This window comes from Salmo salar, chromosome 11, assembly GCF_965601325.2.
Source record: "Salmo salar chromosome 11, fSalSal1, whole genome shotgun sequence".
Classification (NCBI taxonomy): Eukaryota; Metazoa; Chordata; class Actinopteri; order Salmoniformes; family Salmonidae; genus Salmo; species Salmo salar.
In genome coordinates, this window is record NC_138301.1 from 5,180,765 (window position 1) to 5,203,029 (window position 22,265).

General features: G+C 44.0%; 1 protein-coding gene across 1 annotated transcript in view; it reads left to right on the forward strand.

Moving 5' to 3' along the window:
* Positions 1-22,265, forward strand: part of syt14a (synaptotagmin XIVa) — a 101,005-nt gene that overhangs the window by 45,124 nt on the left and 33,616 nt on the right. The window contains exons 6-7 of the mRNA XM_082957615.1: positions 20,667-21,116; positions 21,735-21,924. Of these exons, the coding sequence (XP_082813741.1) occupies positions 20,667-21,116; positions 21,735-21,924 (640 nt within the window). The remainder of the gene's footprint in view (positions 1-20,666; positions 21,117-21,734; positions 21,925-22,265) is intronic.

A 22,265-nucleotide genomic window follows, 5' to 3' on the forward strand; every position in this document is an offset into this window, starting at 1 on the left:
TTCTTGTTTTTAATTTATTTACAGATAGCCAGGGGCACACCACAGCATAATTTACAAATGAAGCATGTGTGTTTGGTGAGTCCACCAGATGAGAGGCAGTAGGGCAGACCAAGAAGGCTCTCTTGCGTGAATTGGAAAATGTTCCTGACCTGCTAAGCATTCAAAATATAAACAAGTACTTTTGGGTGTCAGGGAAAATGTATGCAGTAAAAAGTACATTATGGATGTACATTATTAAAAAAAAAATTGGGGTATGGATGTGGGTACGCAGACCCATGAGCCATTGCTGCCCCTCATGTTGAGTTCCATTGTTTTGTGGCCCCAACCCCCATCGAAAATTCCTGTCCCTGTTCTAGGCTATTTTCAGACCTTAACTTTGGGATAGGCGTGCCGCTAGCCCCCCACCTCGACAACATCCGGTGAAATTGCAGAGCGCGAAATTCAAAATACAAAATTTGGAATATTAAACATTCATGAAAATACAAGTGTCTTACATCGTTTAAAAGCTTAACTTCTTGTTAATCCAGCCGCTTTGTCAGATTTCAAAAAGGCTTTACAGCGAAAGCATACCATGCGATTATCTGAGGACAGCGCCTCAGAATAGTATGTTCATTACCGGAGAAAAATAACAAAGTTCGCGCCCAAAGTATAAAGGCCAGTGGCAATTTTAGCATGTAAATCTTAGTGGGGCAAAAAAAAAATGTTTTTAGATGCATGCCAGCAAACCCACTACACAACACTAAACAATACATTAATTGGACTATAACAGTGACAAACGGTGCTGGCCTACATAAAGCTATCCCAACAGCAGAGCTTCATTTCAGTACCATGGAGCGAATCCTTAACACCTAGGATCAGCGGAGCCTTGCCTGGCAGCGAAACTGTTCATTCAACCTCATTTACTGCCTTTAAAAAAAACATAGCTTGTATGGCTGATTGCTTAAAGAAATGTGGTTTCTACTGACAATTGAGATGTACAAACTATGGCGTAAGGGAATGATGAGAGGAAAAGAGGCAATCCGGAATGTCGATTAAGACATTAATGAGCGAGCTAAGACGGACGTAGTCAATATTACTATTTGTACAGCGACAGAATTCAGAACATGAGACATTCTTACAGTATTTTCCCTGTACACAAAGTCAAAACTGTAGGATAAATAAAGGGGACATATAAGCAGACAATGAAAGCTCTTACAATATTTGATGATGACATTTCTCTACAACAGGCTATAGGCTACATGTGCACCACCAAGTCAGAACAATAGGCTAAATTATGAGGTGGGAAGGGACCAAATTATTAGGGTGAGGCACATGGGCTACTAACAGCTTACTACACAACATACAGTTAGTATTTCTTTCTTAGCTAGAGTATACATATCTCCCTGGCATATTACATGATTTATGCAGCAGCATACAATACATTTTTGGACCTTGTTGAGCTCTGCTCACTTGAACAGGAAGGTGGCATGACGGTCCACATGCCCTCGCCACTGAATAACAGGCTTTGCAATGCTTGCGGTTAGCCACAGATTCCTTCCAATTCATTCATTGTTGAATTTCGATTTCCAACTTGTTTTGTAATGTTTATGTCCAATGGCCGATGTGCACCAGTACATTTTATTTATAATTCATCTTCATATGACAGCGATTGAAAAGGATTTCCAAGTAGATTGTCGACTTGATTCCCTATGATGACTGCTTGCCTAGCTTGCTAGCTAAGATTTTGAAAGTATTGTTAGGTTCTGAACACACTCACGGACAACTAGAAAAAGCTTAAACCATGTTTATCCACCCACTGGGTCATACAGCTGCAAAGACAAATGCATGTTTACACAAGCACATATATTTATACACCCCTACTAGGCGGAGTCAACTCCTTGCACATCTAGATAGCCAATACATCTATGTCAGGAACTTAATTGGTTCCACTCACTGGTGTAGTCATGGCCTTGCCTCATGCTAGAACCTTCGTGGGCATGGAATTACATGTGTGTGGGATAGGACTGTTCCTTCTCACTTCATCTGACCTCGGGCCGATTTGCTCGCTCCTCCCTAATCCACGACTGTCTTACCTTATCAGTGACTGAAACCTGACTGTTGTCCTTTGCCTCCCTCCTTAGGAGCCATGAGGTTTAACATGTTTTGACAGAATGTAATCTTTCTGCACTCCCCGTTGTCTCACTCAATAACTTTCCATTGTTACGAACCGGCTCAGAGTTCGCAACAAAAGGGAGACAACGTGGAGACAAGGAGTATCAAAATATATATTTATTAAATAAAGTAACTAAGTAATTAACAATGGTGTGTGTAATCAGTAGTGTAAGTGAGTGTTTTGCATACCTGAATGTAATAATGCAGGGTGTTGAAAAGTGCCAAAGCAAATAACCAAAAAGCCACAAAACTACACAACCAAAATCAACAAAGTGTCTGCGTGGAGAGAGTCTCCTCAATGACTGTGGAAGAGGTTCCTTTATCCTGGGACACACCCGAGCCCAGGTGTTTCCCATTTAGCTGACGACCTTTCCAACTCCGCCCACCGGCATCCTAATAAAGAAACAAGAACAAAGAGAGAGAATACGGCAGACAGAGTGGGAGGGTCGTCACACCATACATTAGCCATGCAGGTTAAGTGTGCCTTGAATTTGAAAAAATGTATCACGACAGTGTCACCAGCAAAGCACCCCCACACCATCACACCTCCTCCTTCATGCTTCAGGGTGGGAACCGCACATGAGGAGATCATCCATACACCTACTCTGCGTCTCACAAAGGCACGTCGGTTGGAACCAAAAATCTCAAATTTGGACTCATCAGACCAAAGGACAGATTTCCACCGGTCCATTGCTTGTGTTTCTTGGCCCAAGCAAGTATTTTCTTCTTATTGGTGTCCTTTAGTCGTGATTTCTTTGCACAATTCGACTATGAAGGCCTGATTCACGCCGTCTCCTCTTATGATGTTTATGTGTCTGTTACTTGAACTGTGTGAAGCATTTATTTGGGCTGCAATCTGAGGTGCAGTTAACTCTAATGAACTTATCTTCTGCAGCAGAGGTAACGCTGGGTCTTCCTTTCCTGTGGCGGTCCTCCTGAGAGCCAGTTTCATCATAGCGCTTGATGGTTTTTGCGACTGCACTTGAAGAAACTTTCAAAAGTACTTGAAAATTTCGGCATTGACTGACCTTCATGTAATTTCTCTTTGCTTATTTCAGCTGTTCTTGCCATAACATGGACTTGGTCTTTTACCAAATAGGGCTATCTTCTGTATACCACCCATACCTTGTCACAACACAACTGATTGGCTCAAAAGCATTAATGAAAGAAATTCCACAAAATAGCTTTTAACAAGGCACACATGTTAATTAATTGAAATGCATTCCAGGTGACTACCTCATGAAGCTGGTTGAGAGAATGCCAAGAGTGTCCTTAGCTGTCGTCAAGGCAAAGTGTGGCTACTTTGAAGAATGTAAAATCTAAAATATATTTTCATTTATTCAGCACTTGTTTGGTTACTACATGATTCCATATGTTATTTCATAGTTTTGATGTCTTACCTATTGTTCTACAATGACATACAGAAAATAAGGCAGTTACATTGATAGGAACGAAAACATGTCCAAAGTAATTATTTGGAAGGATAACAACACTGCAAGAAAGTGAGCGCCAGTTAGAAAATGAGCCAGTTCCTGCAAGACTGAGCAAATGTCTGTATTCTTGATGTGCGTAAAAAACGGGGAAGGCCTGTCTTCGAAGTGGGAAGTTTGTCTGGCTCAGTAAAGCCTCAAACTTAAATTGTCCGCAACACTGAAATTGGCTACTTCTATGTGAAGTAATGAGTAGGCGGAACCCACCTTAATTCAAACTCTTGTTAGAAAATGCCTAGCTCCACTCCTATTCCCCAGGTGCTCTCAGTTGTTGACTTCTGTAACCGTAAAAGCCTTGGTTTCATGCATGTTAACATTAGAAGCCTCCTCCCTATGTTTGTTTTATTAACTGCTTTAGCACACTCTGCCATCCCTAACTATAACATTTTCCGACAAGATAGAACTTCCAAAGGGGGCGGAGTTGCAATCTACTGCAGAGATAGCCTGCAAAGTTCTGTCTTACTATCCAGGTCTGTACCCAAACAATTCGAGCTTCTACTTTTAAAAATCCACCTTTCCAGAAACAAGTCTCTCACCGTTGCCGCTTGCTATAGACCACCATCTGCCCCCAGCTGTGCCCTGGACACCATATGTAAATTGTTTGCCCCCCATCTATCTTCAGAGCTCGTGCTGCTTGGTGACCTAAACTGGGACATGCTTAACACCCCGGCCATTCTACAATCTAAGCTTGATGCCCTCAATCTCACACAAATGATCAATGAACCTACCAGGTACAACCCCAAATCCGTAAACACGGGCACCCTCATAGATATCATCCTAACCAATTTGTCCTCCAAATACACCTCTGCTGTGTTCAAGCAAGATCTCAGCGATCACTGCCTCATTGTCTGCATCCGTAATGGGTCTGCGGTCAAAAGACCACCCCTCATCACTGTCAAACGCTCCCTAAAACACTTCAGCGAGCAGGCCTTTCTAATCGACCTGGCCTGCGTAACCTGGAAGGATAGTGACCTCATCCCGTCAGCAGAGGATGCCTGGTTATTCTTTAAAAGTGCCTTCCTCACCATCTGAAATAAACATGCTCCATTCCAAAAAATTTGAACCTGGAACAGATATAACCCTTGGTTCACTCCAGACCTGACTGCCCTTGACCAGCACAAAAACATCCTGTGGCGTACTGCATTAGCATCGAATAGCCCCCGTGATATGCAACTTTTCAGGGAAGTTAGGAACCAATATACACAGGCAGTTAGGAAAGCTAAGGCTAGCTTTCTCAAACAGAAATTTGCATCCTGTATCACAAACTCAAAAATGTTCTGGGACACTGTAAAGTCCATGGAGAATAAGAGCAACTCCTTCCAGCTGCCCACTGCACTGAGGCTAGGAAACACTGTCACCACTGATAAATCCGCGATAATTGAGAATTTCAATAAGCATTTTTCTACGGCTGGCCATGCTTTCCACCTGGCTACCACTACCCCGGTTAACAGCCCTGTACCACCCACAGCAACTTGCCCAAGCCTCCCCCATTTCTCTTTTACCCAAATCCAGATAGCTGATGACACTGATGACACTCTAGACCCAAACTGCTACAGACCTATATCTATCCTACCCTGCCTTTAAAAGGTCTTCGAAATCCAAGTCAACAAACAGATTACCGACCATTTCCAATCCCACCATACCTTCTCCGCTATGCAATCTGGTTTCAGAGCTGGTCATGGGTGCACCTCAGCCACGCTCAAGGTCCTAAGCAATATCATAACCGCCATCGATAAGAGACAGTACTGTGCAGCCGTATTCATCGACCGACCTGGCCAAGGCTTTCGACTCTATCAATCACCACATTCTTATCGGCAGACTCAATAGCATTGGTTTCTCAAATGACTGCCTCCCCTGGTTCACCAACTACTTCTCTGATAGAGTTCAGTGTGTCAAATCAGAGGGCCTGTTGTCCGGACCTCTGGCAGCCTCTATGGGGGTGCCACAGGGTTCAATTCTCGGGCCGACTCTCTTCTCTGTATACATCAATGATGTCGCTCTTGCTGCTGGCGATTCTCTGATCCACCTCTATGCAGATGACATCATTCTGTATACTTCTGGCCCTTCTTTGGACACTGTGTTTACAAACCTCCAGACGAGCTTCAATGCCATACAACTCTCCTTCCATGGCCTCCAACTGCTCTTAAATGCAAGAAAAAATAAATGCATGCTCGACTAGCATCACTACTCTGGACGGTTCTGACTTAGAATATGTGGACAACTACAAATACCTAGGTGTCTGGTTAGACTGTAAACTCTCCTTTCAGACTCACATTAAGCATCTCCAATCCAAAATTAAATCTAGAATCGGCTTCCTATTTCACAACATAGCATCCTTCACTCATGCTGCCAAACATACCCTCGTAAAACTGACTATCCTACCAATCCTCGACTTCAGCGATGTCATTTACAAAATAGCCTTCAAAATTCTACTCAACAAATTGGATGCAGTCTATCACAGTGCCATCCGTTTTGTCACCAAATCCCCATATACTACCCACCACTGCGACCTGTGCGCTCTCATTGGCTGGCCCTCGCTTCATACTCATTGCCAAACCCACTGGCTCCAGGTCATCTGCAAGTCTTTGCTAGGTAAAGCCCTGCCTTATCTCAGCGCACTGGTCACCATAGCAGCACCCACCCGTAGCACGTGCTCCAGCGGGTATATTTCACTGGTCACCCCCAAAGCCAATTCCTCGTATGGCCGCCTTTCCTTCCAGTTCTCTGCTGCCAATGACTGGAATGAACTGCAATAAACACTGAAGCTGAGAGACTCATATCTCCCTCACTAACTTTAAGCTCCAGCTGTCAGAGCAGCTCACAGATCACTGCACCTGTACATAGCCCATCTGTAAATACCCCATCCAACTACCTCATCCCCATTGTCACGACTTCCGCCGAAGTCGGTCCCTCTCCTTGTTCGGGCGGTGTTCGGCGGTCGACGTCACCAGCCTTCTAGCCATCACTGATCCATTTTCCATTTTCCATTGGTTTTGTCTTGTCTTCCTTCACACCTGGTTCCAATTCCATCAATTACATGTTGTGCATTTAACCCTCTGTTTCCCCTCATGTCCTTGTCGGAGATTGTTTATTGTAAGTGTATGTGTACGTCTGTACTGTTGTGCGTCGGGTTATGTTAACCATTGATTTTTATTATTATGTTTTCCGGTGGGTTTTTGTAATAAACTGCGCCGTTGGAAACAGTTATTTTTCTCCTGCGTCTGACTTCTCTGCCGCCAGTTAAACACCCTTACAGAATCTCCGAACCACAACTATGGAGTCAGCAGGAAATGGTACCCCGGTCATAGGACTGGAGGAGCACGTCCAGGAACATGCAGCAATACTACACCATCTTGGCACCACCATGGACCGCGTTGTCCAGACAATGGACTGCTGGGAGAGACAGGGAGTTTTTTTCCAGCGCCTCCACAGGGTATACTGGGCCGTGGAGGCGCACTGGAGGTCTGGAGCTTAGGGCTGGCACAACCCGTCCTGGCTGGATGTTTAATTTAGCCCGGCAAGGGCGGAGCACTGGCACAGGACGAACTGGGCTGTGCTGGTGAACGGGGGGTACCGTGCGTAGAGCTGGCGCAGGATAACCTGGGCCGAAGAGACGCACTGGAGACCAGGAACGCTGAGCCGGCACACTTCTTCCCGGCTGACGGCCAACTCCAGCACAGCAACTGTGAGGAGCTTGCACCGAGCGCACTGGGCTGTGAGTGCGCACTGGCGACACATGCATAACACGGTGCTTGCTCGGTCACTCGCTCCCCACAGTAAGCACGGGGACTTGGCTCAGGTCTCCACACCGACTTCGCCAATCTCCCCATGTGCCCCCCCCCCCCAAAAAAAGAATTGCCGCTGCCTCTCGGGCTTCCGTTGTTGCCTTGCCTGTTCCTCCCAGTATCGCCATTCCGCTTTCGCTGCCTCTATCTCCTCTTGCAGACGGCGATACTCCCCAGTCCTTGTCCAGGGTCCTGCCCCATCCAGGATTTCCTCCTAGGTCCAGTCATCCTGCCCACGCTGCTTGGTCCTTTAGTGGTGGGTAGTTCTGTTACGGCCGTCGTAGGGTTACGGCCAACAACTGTTGTGTCATTGTATTGTCCTGCTGAAAGGTGAATTCATCTCCCAGTGTCTGGTGGAAAGCAGACTGAACCAGGTTTTCCTCTAGGATTTTGCCTGTGCTTAGCTCTATTCCGTTTGTTTTTTTATCCTGAAAAATATGAAGAGTGGTACTCAGTTTTGTGTTATATTAGATTTGCTCCAAACATAACACACCCTGCCATATTTTTTACAGTATTACTTTAGTGCCTTGTTGCAAACAGGATGCATGTTTTGGAATATTTGTATTCTGTACAGGCTTCCTTCTTTTCACTCTGCCAATTAGGTTAGTATTGTGGAGTAACTACAATGTGGTTGATCCATTTTCAGTTTTCTCCCATCACAGCCATTAAACTATGCCACTTTGTTTTCCACCAATGACCTCATGGTGAAATCCCTGAGCGGTTTCCTTCCTCTCCGACAAGTGAGCTAGGAAGGACGCCTGTGCCTTTGTAGTGACTGGGTGTGTTGATATACCATCCAAAGCACTGGTGTCAAAGTCATTCCAAATGTCTGTGGGGTTTTGCTCCTCCCTTGTACTTGATTGATTAATTAAGGCCACTAATTGGTAAGGAACTTTCCACACCTGGTTGTCTGGGGTTTAATTGAAAGGAAAAAACAAAAACCCACGGACACTAGACCCTCCATGGAATGAGTTTGACACCCCCGATCCAAAGTGAAATTAATAACTTCACCATGCTCAAAGGGATATTCAATGTCTGCTTTTTTTACCCATCTACCAATAGGTTCCCTTCTTTGAGAGGCATTGAAAAAACATCCCTGGTCTTTGTGGTTGAATCTGTATTTGAAATTCTGTGTGGGGTCAGAGATGAGGTAGTCATTCAAAAATCATGTTAAACACTTATTGCACACAGCTTTATAGAACAACTATTCAACATCTTTTGTATACTTTTCTCATCTTCCAATATTGCATGGTGTGAACAATTGAATTTGGCAACTTTCAGTATGAAACAACTGTATTTTTGATTCACTGATATATTTTGTGCGTAAAGGCTCTCCAAAACTGTTTTGTTTCATACTTTCCTAAATAATATACAAGATAACATTCATGTGCTTCTTTACCTACTTCACACACACATTTTTCTGCTCTTCTTCCCGTCATATTTCTCACTGTCAATCATGAATAATAATTATTCAAGTTTTACCGGTGAAATGTCCATGCAGCATCTGCACCAACCATTTAATCTCAATCAGTTTCATGGGGATATGCATTTAGATCTTCTTGGATTATACAGTGTCATTTAGAAGTAGCCTACAGTGTTGTTTTGAATGCTGTACAGTGAGCAAATTTTACATTTACATTTTAGACATTTAGCAGATGCTCTTATGCAGAGTAGTGAGTGCATACATTTTCGTACTTTCTTGTACTGTTTCCCCTTGGGAATCGAACCCACAACCCTGGCATTGCAAGCTCCATGCTCTGTTCTGTTATGTAGAATACTATTATATGATCTTGCAGACATTTATTCACCTTTGATGTAACTTTATGAAATGAGCACATTTGCAAGAGTAGCCTGTCCTCTACGAGAAGTAGAGAATATAAGTAGAGAATATAAACACATCCGCAGAACTAGTTCCGCACGTGCACAGAAGCTTTGGGATCTTTAAGGTCAGGGAAAAGTATGATCCGCAGCCAATCCGAAATGTAAAACAGTGTGGGGTTATTTAGTGTTGTCCAAGCCTAAGGAACTTTCATAAACTTGCAGCCATGGCCTCGTCTTGCTAACACCAGCCTCTCTACCTCCCTGACTTGAGAGTCTGAGACGGCCACTTTGGTGTGTTGGGATGAAGCGATGATAATGAAGGTGCTCTGCCCTCAGTCTTCATAGCAGCACCCTACGCTGGTTGAATATCCCCGTTTTGAAATGAACGAAACTTGATCTATTGTTTTACATAAGACCGCCCCAGCCCTTCCGCTTCTGGCAGCCAGCCCTTCCGGGATAAGCCAACACACACAGTAGCTATCCAGCACAAAACTTTGGAGTTCAGACATTGTTTGCCGTTAATATCATGAATAGGGCTTTTAAATCATCCCACACATTTTCAAAACGTTATAATACTAAAACGAGTGACATTCAGTAATAGACAACTGTAGCCTGTCAAACATTATTATCTTGTGGCTTGCAAGTAGCAACTGACGGTAAATCAAATCAAATCAAAGTTCATTTGTCACGTGCGCCGAATTAAACAGATGTAGTCCTTACAGTGAAATGCTTACTTACAGGCTCTAACCAATAGTGCAAAAAAAGGTATTAGGTGAACAATAGGTAAGTAAAGAAATAAAAACAACAGTAAAACGACAGTGAAAAATAACAGTAGCGAGGCTATATACAGTAGCGAGGCTATAAAAGTAGCGAGGCTACACACAGACACCGGTTAGTCAGGCTGATTGAGGCAGTATGTACAGTTGAAGTCGGAAGTTTAAATACACTTATGTTGGAGTCATTAAAACTCGTTTTTCAACAACTCCACAAATTTCTTGTTAACAAACTATAGTTTTAGCAAGTCGGTTAGGACATCTACTTTGTGCATGACACAAGTCATTTTTCCAACAATTCTTTACAGACAGATTATTTAACTTATAATTCACTGTATCACAATTCCAGTGGGTAAGAAGTTTAGATACACTAAGTTGACTGTGCCTTTTAACAGCTTGGAAAATTCCAGAAAATTATGTCATGGCTTTAGAAGCTTCTGATAGGTTAATTGACATCATTTGAATCAATTGGAGGTGTACCTGTGGATATATTTCAAGGCCTACCTTCAAACTCAGTGCCTCTTTTCTTGACATCATCAGAAAGTCAAAAGAAATCAGCCAAGACCTCAGAAAAAAATTGTAGACCTCCACAAGTCTGGTTCATCCTTGGGAGCAATTTCCAAATGCCTGAAGGTACTACGTTCATCTGTACAAACAATAGTACGCAAATATAAATACCATGGGACCACGCAGCCGTCATACCACTCAGGAAGGAGACGCGTTCTGTCTCCTAGAGATGAACGTACTTTGGTAAGAAAAGTGCAAATTAATCCCAGAACAACAGCAAAGGACCTTGTGAAGATGCTGGAGGAAACGGGTACAAAAGTATCTATATCCACAGTAAAATAAGTCCTATATTGACATAACCTGAAAGGCCGCTCAGCAAGGAAGAAGCCACTACTCCAAAACCGCCATAAAAAAGCCAGACTACGGTTTGCATCTGCACATGGGGACAAAGATCGTACTTTTTGGAGAAATGTCATCTGGTCTGATGAAACAAAAATACAACTGTTTGGCAATAATGACCATCGTTATGTTTGGAGGAAAAAGGGGGAGGCTTGCAAGCCGAAGAACACCATCCCAACCTTGAAGCACGGAGGTTGCAGCATCATGTTGTGGGGGTGCTATACTGCTGGAAGGACTGGTGCACTTCACAAAATAGATTGCATCATGAGGGAGGAAAAGTATGTGGATATATTGAAGCAACATCTCAAGACATCAGTCAGGAAGTTAAAGCTTGGTCGCAAATGGGTCTTCCAAATGGACAATGACCCCAAGCATACTTCCAAAGTTGTTGCAAAATGGCTTAAGGACAACAAAGTCAACGTATTGGAGTGGCCATCACAAAGCCCTGACCTCAAACCTATAGAAAATGTGTGGGCAGAACTGAGAAAGCGTGTGCGAGCAAGATATTGTGGGAAGCTTGTGGAAGGGTACCCCGAAACGTTTGACCCAATTTAAACAATTTAAAGGCAATGCTACCAAATACAAATTGAGTGCATTTAAACTTCTGACCCACTTGGAATGTGATGAAAGCAATAAAAGCTGAAATAAATCACTCTCTACAATTATTCTGACATTTCACATTCTTAAAATAAAGTGGTGATCCTAACTGGCGTAAGACAGGGCATTTTTACTAGGATTAAATGTCAGGAATTGTGAAAAACTGTTTTTAAATGTATTTGGCTAAGGTGTATGTAAACTTCCGACTTCAACTGTACATGTAGATATGGTTAAAGTGACTATGCATATATGATGGACAGAGAGTAGCAGTAGTGTAAAAGAGGGGGTGGTGGGACACAATGCCGATAGCCCGGTTAGCCAATGTGTGGGAGCACTGGTTGGTCGGGCCAATTGAGGTAGTATGTACATGAATGTATAGTTAAAGTGACTATGCATATATGATAAACAGAGAGTAGCAGCAGCGTAAAAGAGGGGTTAGGGGTGTCACACAATGCAAATAGTCCGGGTAGCCATTTGATTACCTGTTCAGGAGTCTTATGGCTTGGGGGTAGAAGCTGTTTAGAAGCCTCTTGGACCTAGACTTAGCGCTCCGGTACCGCTTGCCGTGTGGTAGCAGTAGGGAACAGACTATGACTAGGGTGGCTGGAGTCTTTGACAATTTTCAGGGCCTTCCTCTGACACCGCCTGGTACAGAGGTCCTGGATTGCAGGAAGCTTGGCCCCAGTGATGTACTGGTCTGTTCGCACTACCCTCTGTAGTGCCTTGCAGTCGGAGGCCGAGGAGTTGCCATATCAGGCAGTGATACAACCACTCTGGATTCTCGATGGTGCAGCTGTAGAATCTTATGAGGATCTGAGGACCCATGCCAAATCTTTTCAGTTTCCCAAGGGGGAATAGGTTTTGTCGTGCCCGCTTCACAACTGTCATGGTGTGCTTGGACCATGTTAGTTTGTTGGTGATGTGGACACCAAGAAACTTGAAGCTCTCAAAATGCTCCACTGCAACCCCGTCGATGAGAATGGGGGCGTGCTCTGTTCTCTTTTTCCTGTAGTCCACAATCATCTCCTTTCTCTTGATCACGTTGAGGGAGAGGTTGTTGTCCTGGCACCACCCAGCCAGGTCTCTGACCTCCTCCCTATAGGCTGTCCTGTTGTTGTCGGTGATCAGGCATACCACTGTTGTGTCATCAGCAAACTTAATCATGGTGTTGGAGTCGTGCCTGGCTGTGCAGTCATGAGTGAACAGGGAGTACAGGAGGGGGCTGAGCACGCACCAGGGCCTCTGTGTTGAGGATCAGTGTGGCAGATCCTTACCACCTGGGGGCGGCCCGTCAGGAAGTCCAGGATCCAGTTGCAGAGGGAGTTGTTGAGTCCCAGGGTCCTTAGCTTATTGATGAGCTTCGAGGGCACTATGGTGTTGAACGCTGAGCTGTAGTCAATGAATAGCATTCTCACATAGGTGTTCCTTCTTTCCAGGTGGGAAAGGGCAGTGTGGAGTGCAATAGAGAATGCATCATCTGTGGATCTGTTGCGGCGGTATACAAGTTGGAGTGGAGTCTAGGGTTTCTGGGAGGATGGTGTTGATGTGAGCCGTTCAAAGCACTTCATGGCTACAGACGTGAGTGCTACGGGTCAGTAGTCATTTAGGCAGGTTACTTTTGTGTTCTTGGGCACAGGCACTATGGTGGTCTGCTTAAAACATGTTGGTATTACAGACTCGGGCAGGGAGAGGATAAAAATGTCAGTGAAGACACCTGCTCGTTGGTCAGCGCATGCTCGGAGTACACGTCCTGGTAATCCATCTAGCCCTGTGGCCTTGTGAATGTTGACCTGTTTAAAGGTTTTGTTCACATCGGCTACCGAGAGCGTTATCACACAGTCATCCAGAACAGCTCTCTCACGCATGCTTCAGTGTTGCTTGCCTCGAAGCGAGCATAAAAACCATTTAGCACGTCTGGTTGTCTCGCGTCACTGGGCGTCTTGCGTCTGGGTTTCCCTTTGTAATCCGTAATAGTTTTTAGGCCCTGCCACATCCCACAAGCGTCAGAGCCGGTGCAGTAGGATTCAATCTTAATCCTGTATTGACGCTTTGCTTGTTTGATGGTTCGTCTGAGGGCATAGTGAGATTTATTTTATAAATCTTCTTATGGGTAGGGGGCACTATTTTCACATCCGGATGAAATGCGTGTCCAAAGTAAACTGCCTGCTACTCAGGCCCAGAAGCTAGGAGATGCACTCTGAAGTTTCTAAAACTGTTTGAATGTCGGTGAGTATAACAGAACTGATTTGGCAGGCAAAACTCCGAGCACAATCCATCCAGGGAAACATTTTTTGGACGTCAATCTGTTTTCCATTAGGTTTCTATGGGAAGCCCTTTTTAATAGGAATATGGTTGCAGTTCCTATGGCTTCCACTAGATGTCAACAGTCTTTATAAATTGGTTGATGTTTTTCTTTTGAAAAAAAAGAAGTAGTCCTGTTCTTTCCATGTGTCACTCAGATGGACTCAAGTCTTTCGGTGCGCGTGACCTGGAACGCGCTTCATGTTGTTTTTATCCGGTATTGAACACAGTATTTCCCGTCTCAAATTTGATCGATTATATACGTTTTAGGGTACCTAAGGTTGGATTAGGAAAGTTGTTTGAAATGTTTGGACCAAGTTTACAGGTAACTTATTAGGTACTTTGTAAGCATGTTGGGCGAGTTGAAACCGATGTATTTCTGAATCAAACGCGCCAAATAAATGGACATTTTTGGGACATAAAGAAGTACATTATCAAACAAAAATACCATTTGTGATGCTTCTGGGACATTTTGGAGTGCCAACAGAAGAAGATCTTCAAAGCTAAGGCATATATTATTTTGCTTTTTCTGACTTTTGTTGCGCACCTGCCTGGTTGAAATCTGATTTTCATGTGTTTGTATGCGGGGTGCTGTCCTCAGATAATCGCAAGGTTTGCTTTCGCCGTAAAGCCTTTTTGAAATCTGACACAGCGGCTGGATTAACAAGAAGTTAAGCTTTATTTTATTTTACACTTGTGATTTCATGAAAGTTAAATATTTATAGAAATTGTATTGGAATTTGGCGCTCTGCAATTTCACCGGATGTTGTCAAATCGATCCTGCTAAAGGGATTTGATCCCTAAGAAGTTTTTAAGTGTCCAGTTTAGTCTCCCGCTCGTTGAAAGCAGCAGCTCTAGCCTTTAGCTCGATGCAGATGTTGCCTGTAATCCATGGCTTCTGGTTGGGATATGTACGTACAGTCACTGTGGGAACGACGTTGTCGATGCATTTACTGATGAAGCCGCTGACTGAGGTGGTGTACTCCTGAATGCCATTGGATGAATCCCGAACATATTCTAGTTTGTGCTAGCAAAACAGTCCTGTAGTGTAGCATCCGTGTCATCTGACGACTTCCGTATTGAGCGAGTCACTGGTACTTCCTGCTTTAGTTTTTGCTTGTAAGCAGGAATCAGGAAGATAGAATTATGGTCAGATTTGCCAAATAGAGGTCGGGAGAGAGCTTTGTATGCACCTCTGTGTGTGGAGTAAAGGTGGTCTAGGATTTTTATTTTTCTGGTTGCACATGTGACATGCTGGTAAGAATTTGGTTAAACTGATTTAAGTTTGCCTACGTTAAAGTCCCCGGCCACTAGGAGCGCTGCTTCTGGGTGAGCATTTTATTCTTTGCTTATGGCCTTATAGAGCTGGTTGAGAATGGTCTTAGTGGTGGCTTCATCCTGTGGTGGTAAATAGATGGCTATGAATAATATAGTTGAGAACTTTCTTGGTAGATAGTGTGGTCTACAGCTTACCATAAGGTACTCTACCTCAGGCGAGCAATACCTCGAGACTTCTTTAATATTAGACATTGCGCACCAGCTGTTATTGACAAATAGACACACACCCCCACCCCTCGTCTTACCAGAGGCAGCGTCTCTGTTCTGCCGGTGCATGGAAAATTCTGCCTGCTCTGTATTGTCCGTATCGTCATTCAGCCACTCCTCGGTGAAACATAAGATGTTACAGTTTTTGATGTCCCGTTGGTAGGATAATCTTAATCGTAGGTCATCAATTTTATTTTCCAATGATTGCACGTTAGCAAGAAGAATGGATGGCAATGGGAGTTTACTCGCTCGCCTACAGATTCTCAGAAGGCTGCCCTCTCTGCAGCCCCTTTTCCTGTGTCTTTTCTTCACGCAAAAGGCGTGGATCTGGGCCTGTTCCAGTGAAAGCAGAATATCCTTCTCGTTGGACTCGTTAAAGGAAAAAGTTTCTTCAAGTCCGCGGTGAGTATTCGCTGTTTTCATGTCCAGACGTTCTTTGCGGTCATAAGAGACGGTCACAGCAACATTATGTACACATGAAGTAAAAAAATAAGATACACAAACACAAAAAAAACTAACAATAGCACAATTGGTTGGGAGAATGTGAAACGTCAGCCATGTTCTTTGGCGCCAGACAATGAAAGCTCAATATTCAATGATATATATACTGCTCAAAAAAATTAAGGGAACACTTAAACAACACATCCTAGATCTGAATGAAAGAAATAATCTTATTAAAAACTTTTTTCTTTACATAGTTGAATGTGCTGACAACAAAATCACACAAAAATGATCAATGGAAATACAATTTATCAACCCATGAAGGTCTGGATTTGGAGTCACACTCAAAATTAAAGTGGAAAACCACACTACAGGCTGATCCAACTTTGATGTAATGTCCTTAAAACAAGTCAAAATGAGGCTCAGTAGTGTGTGTGGCCTCCACGTGCCTGTATGACCTCCCTACAATGCCTGGGCATGCTCCTGATGAGGTGGCGGATGGTCTCCTGAGGGATCTCCTCCCAGACCTAGACTAAAGCATCCGCCAACTCCTGGACAGTCTGTGGTGCAACGTGGCGTTGGTGGATGGAGCGAGACATGATGTCCCAGATGTGGTCAATTGGATTCAGGTCTGGGGAACGGGCGGGCCAGTCCATAGCATCAATGCCTTCCTCTTGCAGGAACTGCTGACACACTCCAGCCACATGAGGTCTAGCATTGTCTTGCATTAGGAGGAACCCAGGGCCAACCGCACCAGCATATGGTCTCACAAGGGGTCTGAGGATCTCATCTCGGTACCTAATGGCAGTCAGGCTACCTCTGGCGAGCACATGGAGGGCTGTGCGGCCCCCCAAAGAAATGTCACCCCACACCATGACTGACCCACCGCCAAACCGGTCATGCTGGAGGATGTGGCAGGCAGCAGAACGTTCTCCACGGCGACTCCAGACTCTGTCACGTCTGTCACGTGTTCAGTGTGAACCTGCTTTCATCTGTGAAGAGCACAGGGCGCCAGTGGCGAATTTGCCAATCTTGGTGTTCTCTGGCAAATGCCAAATGTCCTGCACGGTGTTGGGCTGTAAGCACAACCCCCACCTGTGGACGTCGGGCCCTCATACCACCCTCATGGAGTCTGTTTCTGACCGTTTGAGCAGACACATGCACATTTGTGGCCTGCTGGAGGTCATTTTGCAGGGCTCTGGCAGTGCTCCTCCTGCTCCTCCTTGCACAAAGGTGGAGGTAGCGGTCCTGCTGCTGGGTTGTTGCCCTCCTACGACCTCCTCCACGTCTCCTGATGTACTGGCCTGTCTCCTGGTAGCGCCTCCATGCTCTGGACACTACGCTGACAGACACAGCAAACCTTCTTGCCACAGCTCACATTGATGTGCCATCCTGGATGAGCTGCACTACCTGAGCCACTTGTGTGGGTTGTAGACTCCGTCTCATGCTACCACTAGAGTGAAAGCGCCGCCAGCATTCAAAAGTGACCAAAACATCAGCCAGGAAGCATAGGAACTGAGAAGTGGTCTGTGGTCCCCACCTGCAGAACCACTCCTTTATTGGGGGTGTCTTGCTAATTGCCTATAATTTCCACCTGTTGTCTATTCCATTTGCACAACAGCATGTGAAATGTATTGTCAATCAGTGTTGCTTCCTAAGTGGACAGTTTGATTTCACAGAAGTGTGATTGACTTGGAGTTACATTGTGTTGTTTAAGTGTTCCCTTTATTTTTTTGAGCAGTGTATATAGCTCAATATTCAATGATGACATTTTTCTAAAACAGGCTATAGGCTACATGTGCACTACCAAGTCAGAACAGTAGGCTAAGTTATGAGGGGGAAAGGGACCAAATTATTAGGGTGAGGCACATGGGCTACTAACAGCTTACTACACAACATACACTTAGTGTTAATTCCTTAGCTACAGAATACATATATCCCTGGCATATTACATAACTTATGCAGTAGCATACAATTCATATTTGGACTCACCCTGTTGTGCTGTGCTCACTTGAACAGGAAGGTGGTGCGGCGATCCTTCTTGTGGGCAGATTTTGTCATCAAACTTTGTCATCAAAGTCTGCCATTCTCTGGATTTATGGTGCTTTCAAGACAACTGGGAACTCTGAACAAAAGAAAGGTTGAATCATGACGTCAGTGATGGTCGTCAGGTCGGAGCTCTAGAAAGAGGCCATAGTTCCCGACTTGGAAGTCCGAGTTCACAGCGTATTTTCCTAGTCGGAGCTCGTTTTTTTCCGAGTTCCCAGTTGTCTTGAACGTACCATAAATCCAGAGAATGGCAGACTTTGATGACAAAGGGAACTCACTGAAGTCTGGGATTTCCCAGTTCTGAGATTCCAGTTGTTTTGAATGTGGCAGAAGTCATGGGGAATTGACAGCATGACCAATGTATTCAACCTTTTCTGCCCCAAGGTGTCCTTTTAAGCTTGGAAAAGAGACCCTTAAACCCAGGCTTGGACCTGCATTTTGGAGCTGCCTTACTCAAGAAAGCAAAAAAGAGACCATGTTTGTCTTTTTTGGCTTTATTAACTCAGAGACATTTTTTTTACATTGTTTGCAAATTGATATGTGCACATATTAATGCAAAAATAACATACAAAAAAGGGCAACAAAAACATTTTATTTTTTAAATATTGTTTAATCTTTTGTTAAACAGGTGGGGCTCAAAACAGTTTGGGCTCTTATTGACAGGTAGCCACTGGTTGTTTATATCAGACTTGAATGTTGGCTATATGACGTACACACTGAGTATACCAAACATTAGGAACACCTTCGTAATATTGAGTTGCACCCCTCTGGACTCTACAAGGTGTCGAAAGCATTCCACAGGGATGCTGGCCCATTTTGAGTTTACAAAACGTTAGGAACACCTGCTCTTTTGTTAGGAACACGTTAGGAACACCTGCTCCATGACATAGACTGACCAGGTGAATCCAGGTGAAAGCTATGATCCCTTATTGATGTAACTTGTTAAAGAAGGATTTTTAAGCCTTGAGACAGTTGAGACATGGATTGTGTATGTGTGCCATTCAGAGGGTGAATGGGTAAGACAAAACATTGAAGTGCCTTTGAACGGGGTATGGTAGTAGGTGCCAGGAGCACCAGTTTGAGTGTGTCAAGAACTGCAATGCTGCTAGGTTTTTCACGCTCAACAGTTTCCTGTGAATGGTCCACCACCCAAAGGACATCCAGCCAACTTGACACAACTGTGGGAAGCACTGGAGTCAACAAGGGCCAGCATCCCTGTGGAATGCTTTCAACACCTTGTAGAGTCCAGCCCGACGAATTGAGGCTGTTCTGAGGGCAAAACTCAATAATAGTAGTGTTTTACTCTCAGTGTATATGAAAGTATATATGGAAGTTCAGTTGTTTAAATTAATTCATCTACATACATTAGTCCCACATTGATGTGTACCTTAAAATACAGTGTTACCAGATATTTTAGTACGCCAAACGATAGTTAAAAAACAACAAAACAACAAAATAAAAGAGAAATGCACTCTATACATGACTGAAACCATGAAAACCACATGGAAAAGAAGGACCAACTGCCATGGAAACCACATGGGGGAAAAATATATATTTCTACATTTGAGGCCATTTTACTTTTCAACTTCTCTCTCTGAATCACTACAGAGTAACCGAATGTAGCAGGTGTAAAAGAAACGCCTGAGCGGGGTCAGTAGAAACCGGAAGAAACCGGTTTAAAGGCTTCATCTCTTCCTCTCTTTTTTTCCTGAAAACCGGATGATTTTGGTTTCTTCCGACCCACTACAGAGTCCCCCATTCCTTCACAAAGGAGCAAGAGGCTTAAATGAAAAGAAAGAAGAAAGGTTATTGAAGTCTTTTGATTGAGAAACCTTATGGTATAGACAAGACTAGAGCTCAGAGGATGATGTAAAGCTGTTTTGGTAATCTGATTATTGCATTTTCTGACTATGATATTAGTCATGCCTGGTGTGGGGTCTATAGAATATGATTCTAAAGTTCCTTTTGCACCTGTAGATTTTTCATGCATGAGACTGCCGTGGTGGGAAGAAATGATCGGAATGAAACACTTATTTTGGGCTTCATGACCACACACACATGCACACAGATAGCCAAAGTCTCTCAACCTCTATTTCTCCCAATAAATGTCCCACTCTCTTTGCTTGAATTCCAATCCAATAAATTCCCTGTTAACCCCTCACCGTCAGAGATTGGGAAGGATTGGATGGATGTAAACAAGATGTTGAAAACGGCACCCCACATTGTTGAGCTATTGCTATATTGCTATCAAGAAGTATTTTCAGATCTGCGAGGGGGGAGCCAACAAGGGCAGAAGGAGGGACTAAATTATCAGATTGTAATCCAGCCTTTGAAACAGCCTTATAAATGTGATTTACACCACTGTCCGGATTTTGTCTGATAGATTTCCTTCATAAATTTATGCTATGTTTTTATCTGACAGAAGCCCTTATACAGGTCATGGTACAAGAGCAACGATAAACTACGTCAAAAACATAAGGTAACTTTGATCGTCCTGATCCATTTCACCTCCCATAGTTCAAATCCTCCAATTCACCCTGTTCAGCCAAGTAGAAACTAGAGGTTGAGTCTTTAGGATCTCTTTTGTAGCTCAAGTGTTTGTGATAGTCAAGGCTTTTCAGTTTCAAGCAAATGTTCAGTACTTCTCTAGTTCAAGTGACTAGCAATGTAAAAATAGTACAAGAGCTGTTATGACTGCATAACGTATGATAGATCATACGTATGGCGGTGTAGACTTAAAAAAATGTGTATTGTGTTTGCCAATCTTTTGTACATTACTTCTTGTGTGGTGTAATGTGTCTCTTTAGGACATGTCAGCCCGGGGATCAGCGTCTCAGCTCCCCAAGGGCTACGAACCGGAACCCCTGGCCAAATATGGCACCCTGGACGTGGTGTTCGACTACGACTCCCAGGACCAGCGGCTAGCGGTGACGGTCACGGCCGCAACAGACATCCCGGCCCTCAAGCGTACAGGCAACGTTGCCTGGCAGGTACATCTGGTGCTGCTGCCCACAAAAAAGCAGAGGGCGAAGACGTGCATCCAGAAAGGGCCCTGCCCGGTCTTCACAGAGACCTTCCGCTTCAGTCACGTGGAGTCAGAGATGATCGGCAACTACTCCATTCGATTCCGTCTCTACAGCGTGCGGCGGATGAAGAAAGAGAAGGTGCTGGGAGAGAAGGTGTTCTACCTCACCAAGCTCAACCTGCAAGGCAAGATGTCGGTGCCGGTCATACTGGACCCCTGCTGTGCCTTCCCGGTGAGTAGATCAAAGGAAAAGCTAGGCCTCAATCATTTACTGTACACAACAGCTGTCATGGTAGAATGCTGTTCCTGGGGTAATTTTGTCATGTACTTACTAAGAACCTACCTGGATAATACATGAAGACTTTATTTCTTACATTCTGGTATTTGCCTGGATTCTTTTCCACATTTCAAACATCAGTTATTTGATTTGAGTTATGTAGTTAAATAGTGAGAAATTGATGACCTGTGATAGTCAGCCCTTTGTAAAGGGTGATGAACATAGTCCAAAACAGAGAAACCCATACAAACCCTAACAACTTTCACATTTTACTGTCCAATGCTCTCTCAAAAGTTTGTCAGAGCATGTCTGCCAGTTATTACAGTATTTCTGCATTTTTATTATAAGAATGTAGATTCCTTACCTTACTTCCTTACAAATTTCACTAACATTGAATCCTAGGCCCGTATTTATAAAGATCTAGGATCAAGTCACCCCCTGTCCATGCAGTTGTATTAATTATGACAAATTCAGGCAAAACTGATCCTATATCAGCACTCCTACTCTGAGATGCAGGCCCTGAAAATTCACTGACCTTCTTGTTGGTCCATCTGTCCACCCACGTGCTAGCAGGGCGGTGAATCCCAGGCTAGTATATCGGAGATGTCCTGCAGCGAAAGTGCCTCTTCATTCCAGTCAGCCAGCCAAGGCTCCACACCAGAGATCTTGGTAGGGCTCGTCTACAATGCTACCACGGGCCGTCTCTCAGTGGAGATCATCAAAGGCAGTCACTTCAAAAATCTGGCTGCCAACAAGCCACCCAGTAAGTACACTAAGACATTCTTCTGGTTGCTTGTCAACACTTTGTCAATAATAGTCAGTGTCACCTGAGTCCAGTTTTCATTTAACGATAATGAGAGTCCTGGCTTTCAGATCTGGTCTCGGTCACTTGAAGGACCAGACTAGCACTGGATAGATCAAGTGAAGCAACATTGAATGAGGAATTTTCTTGTAACTAGCAGTAATATGTGTTTGTCATGATCATACATTTCTGTGCAACTGTTGATTTAAGCAAAAAAAAAGTGTGATGGGTCCACGCTCAAAAAGATGTTGCATAAAACTTACTTTTTACTGCACCAGGATAGCATACACAGACGTTTCGGC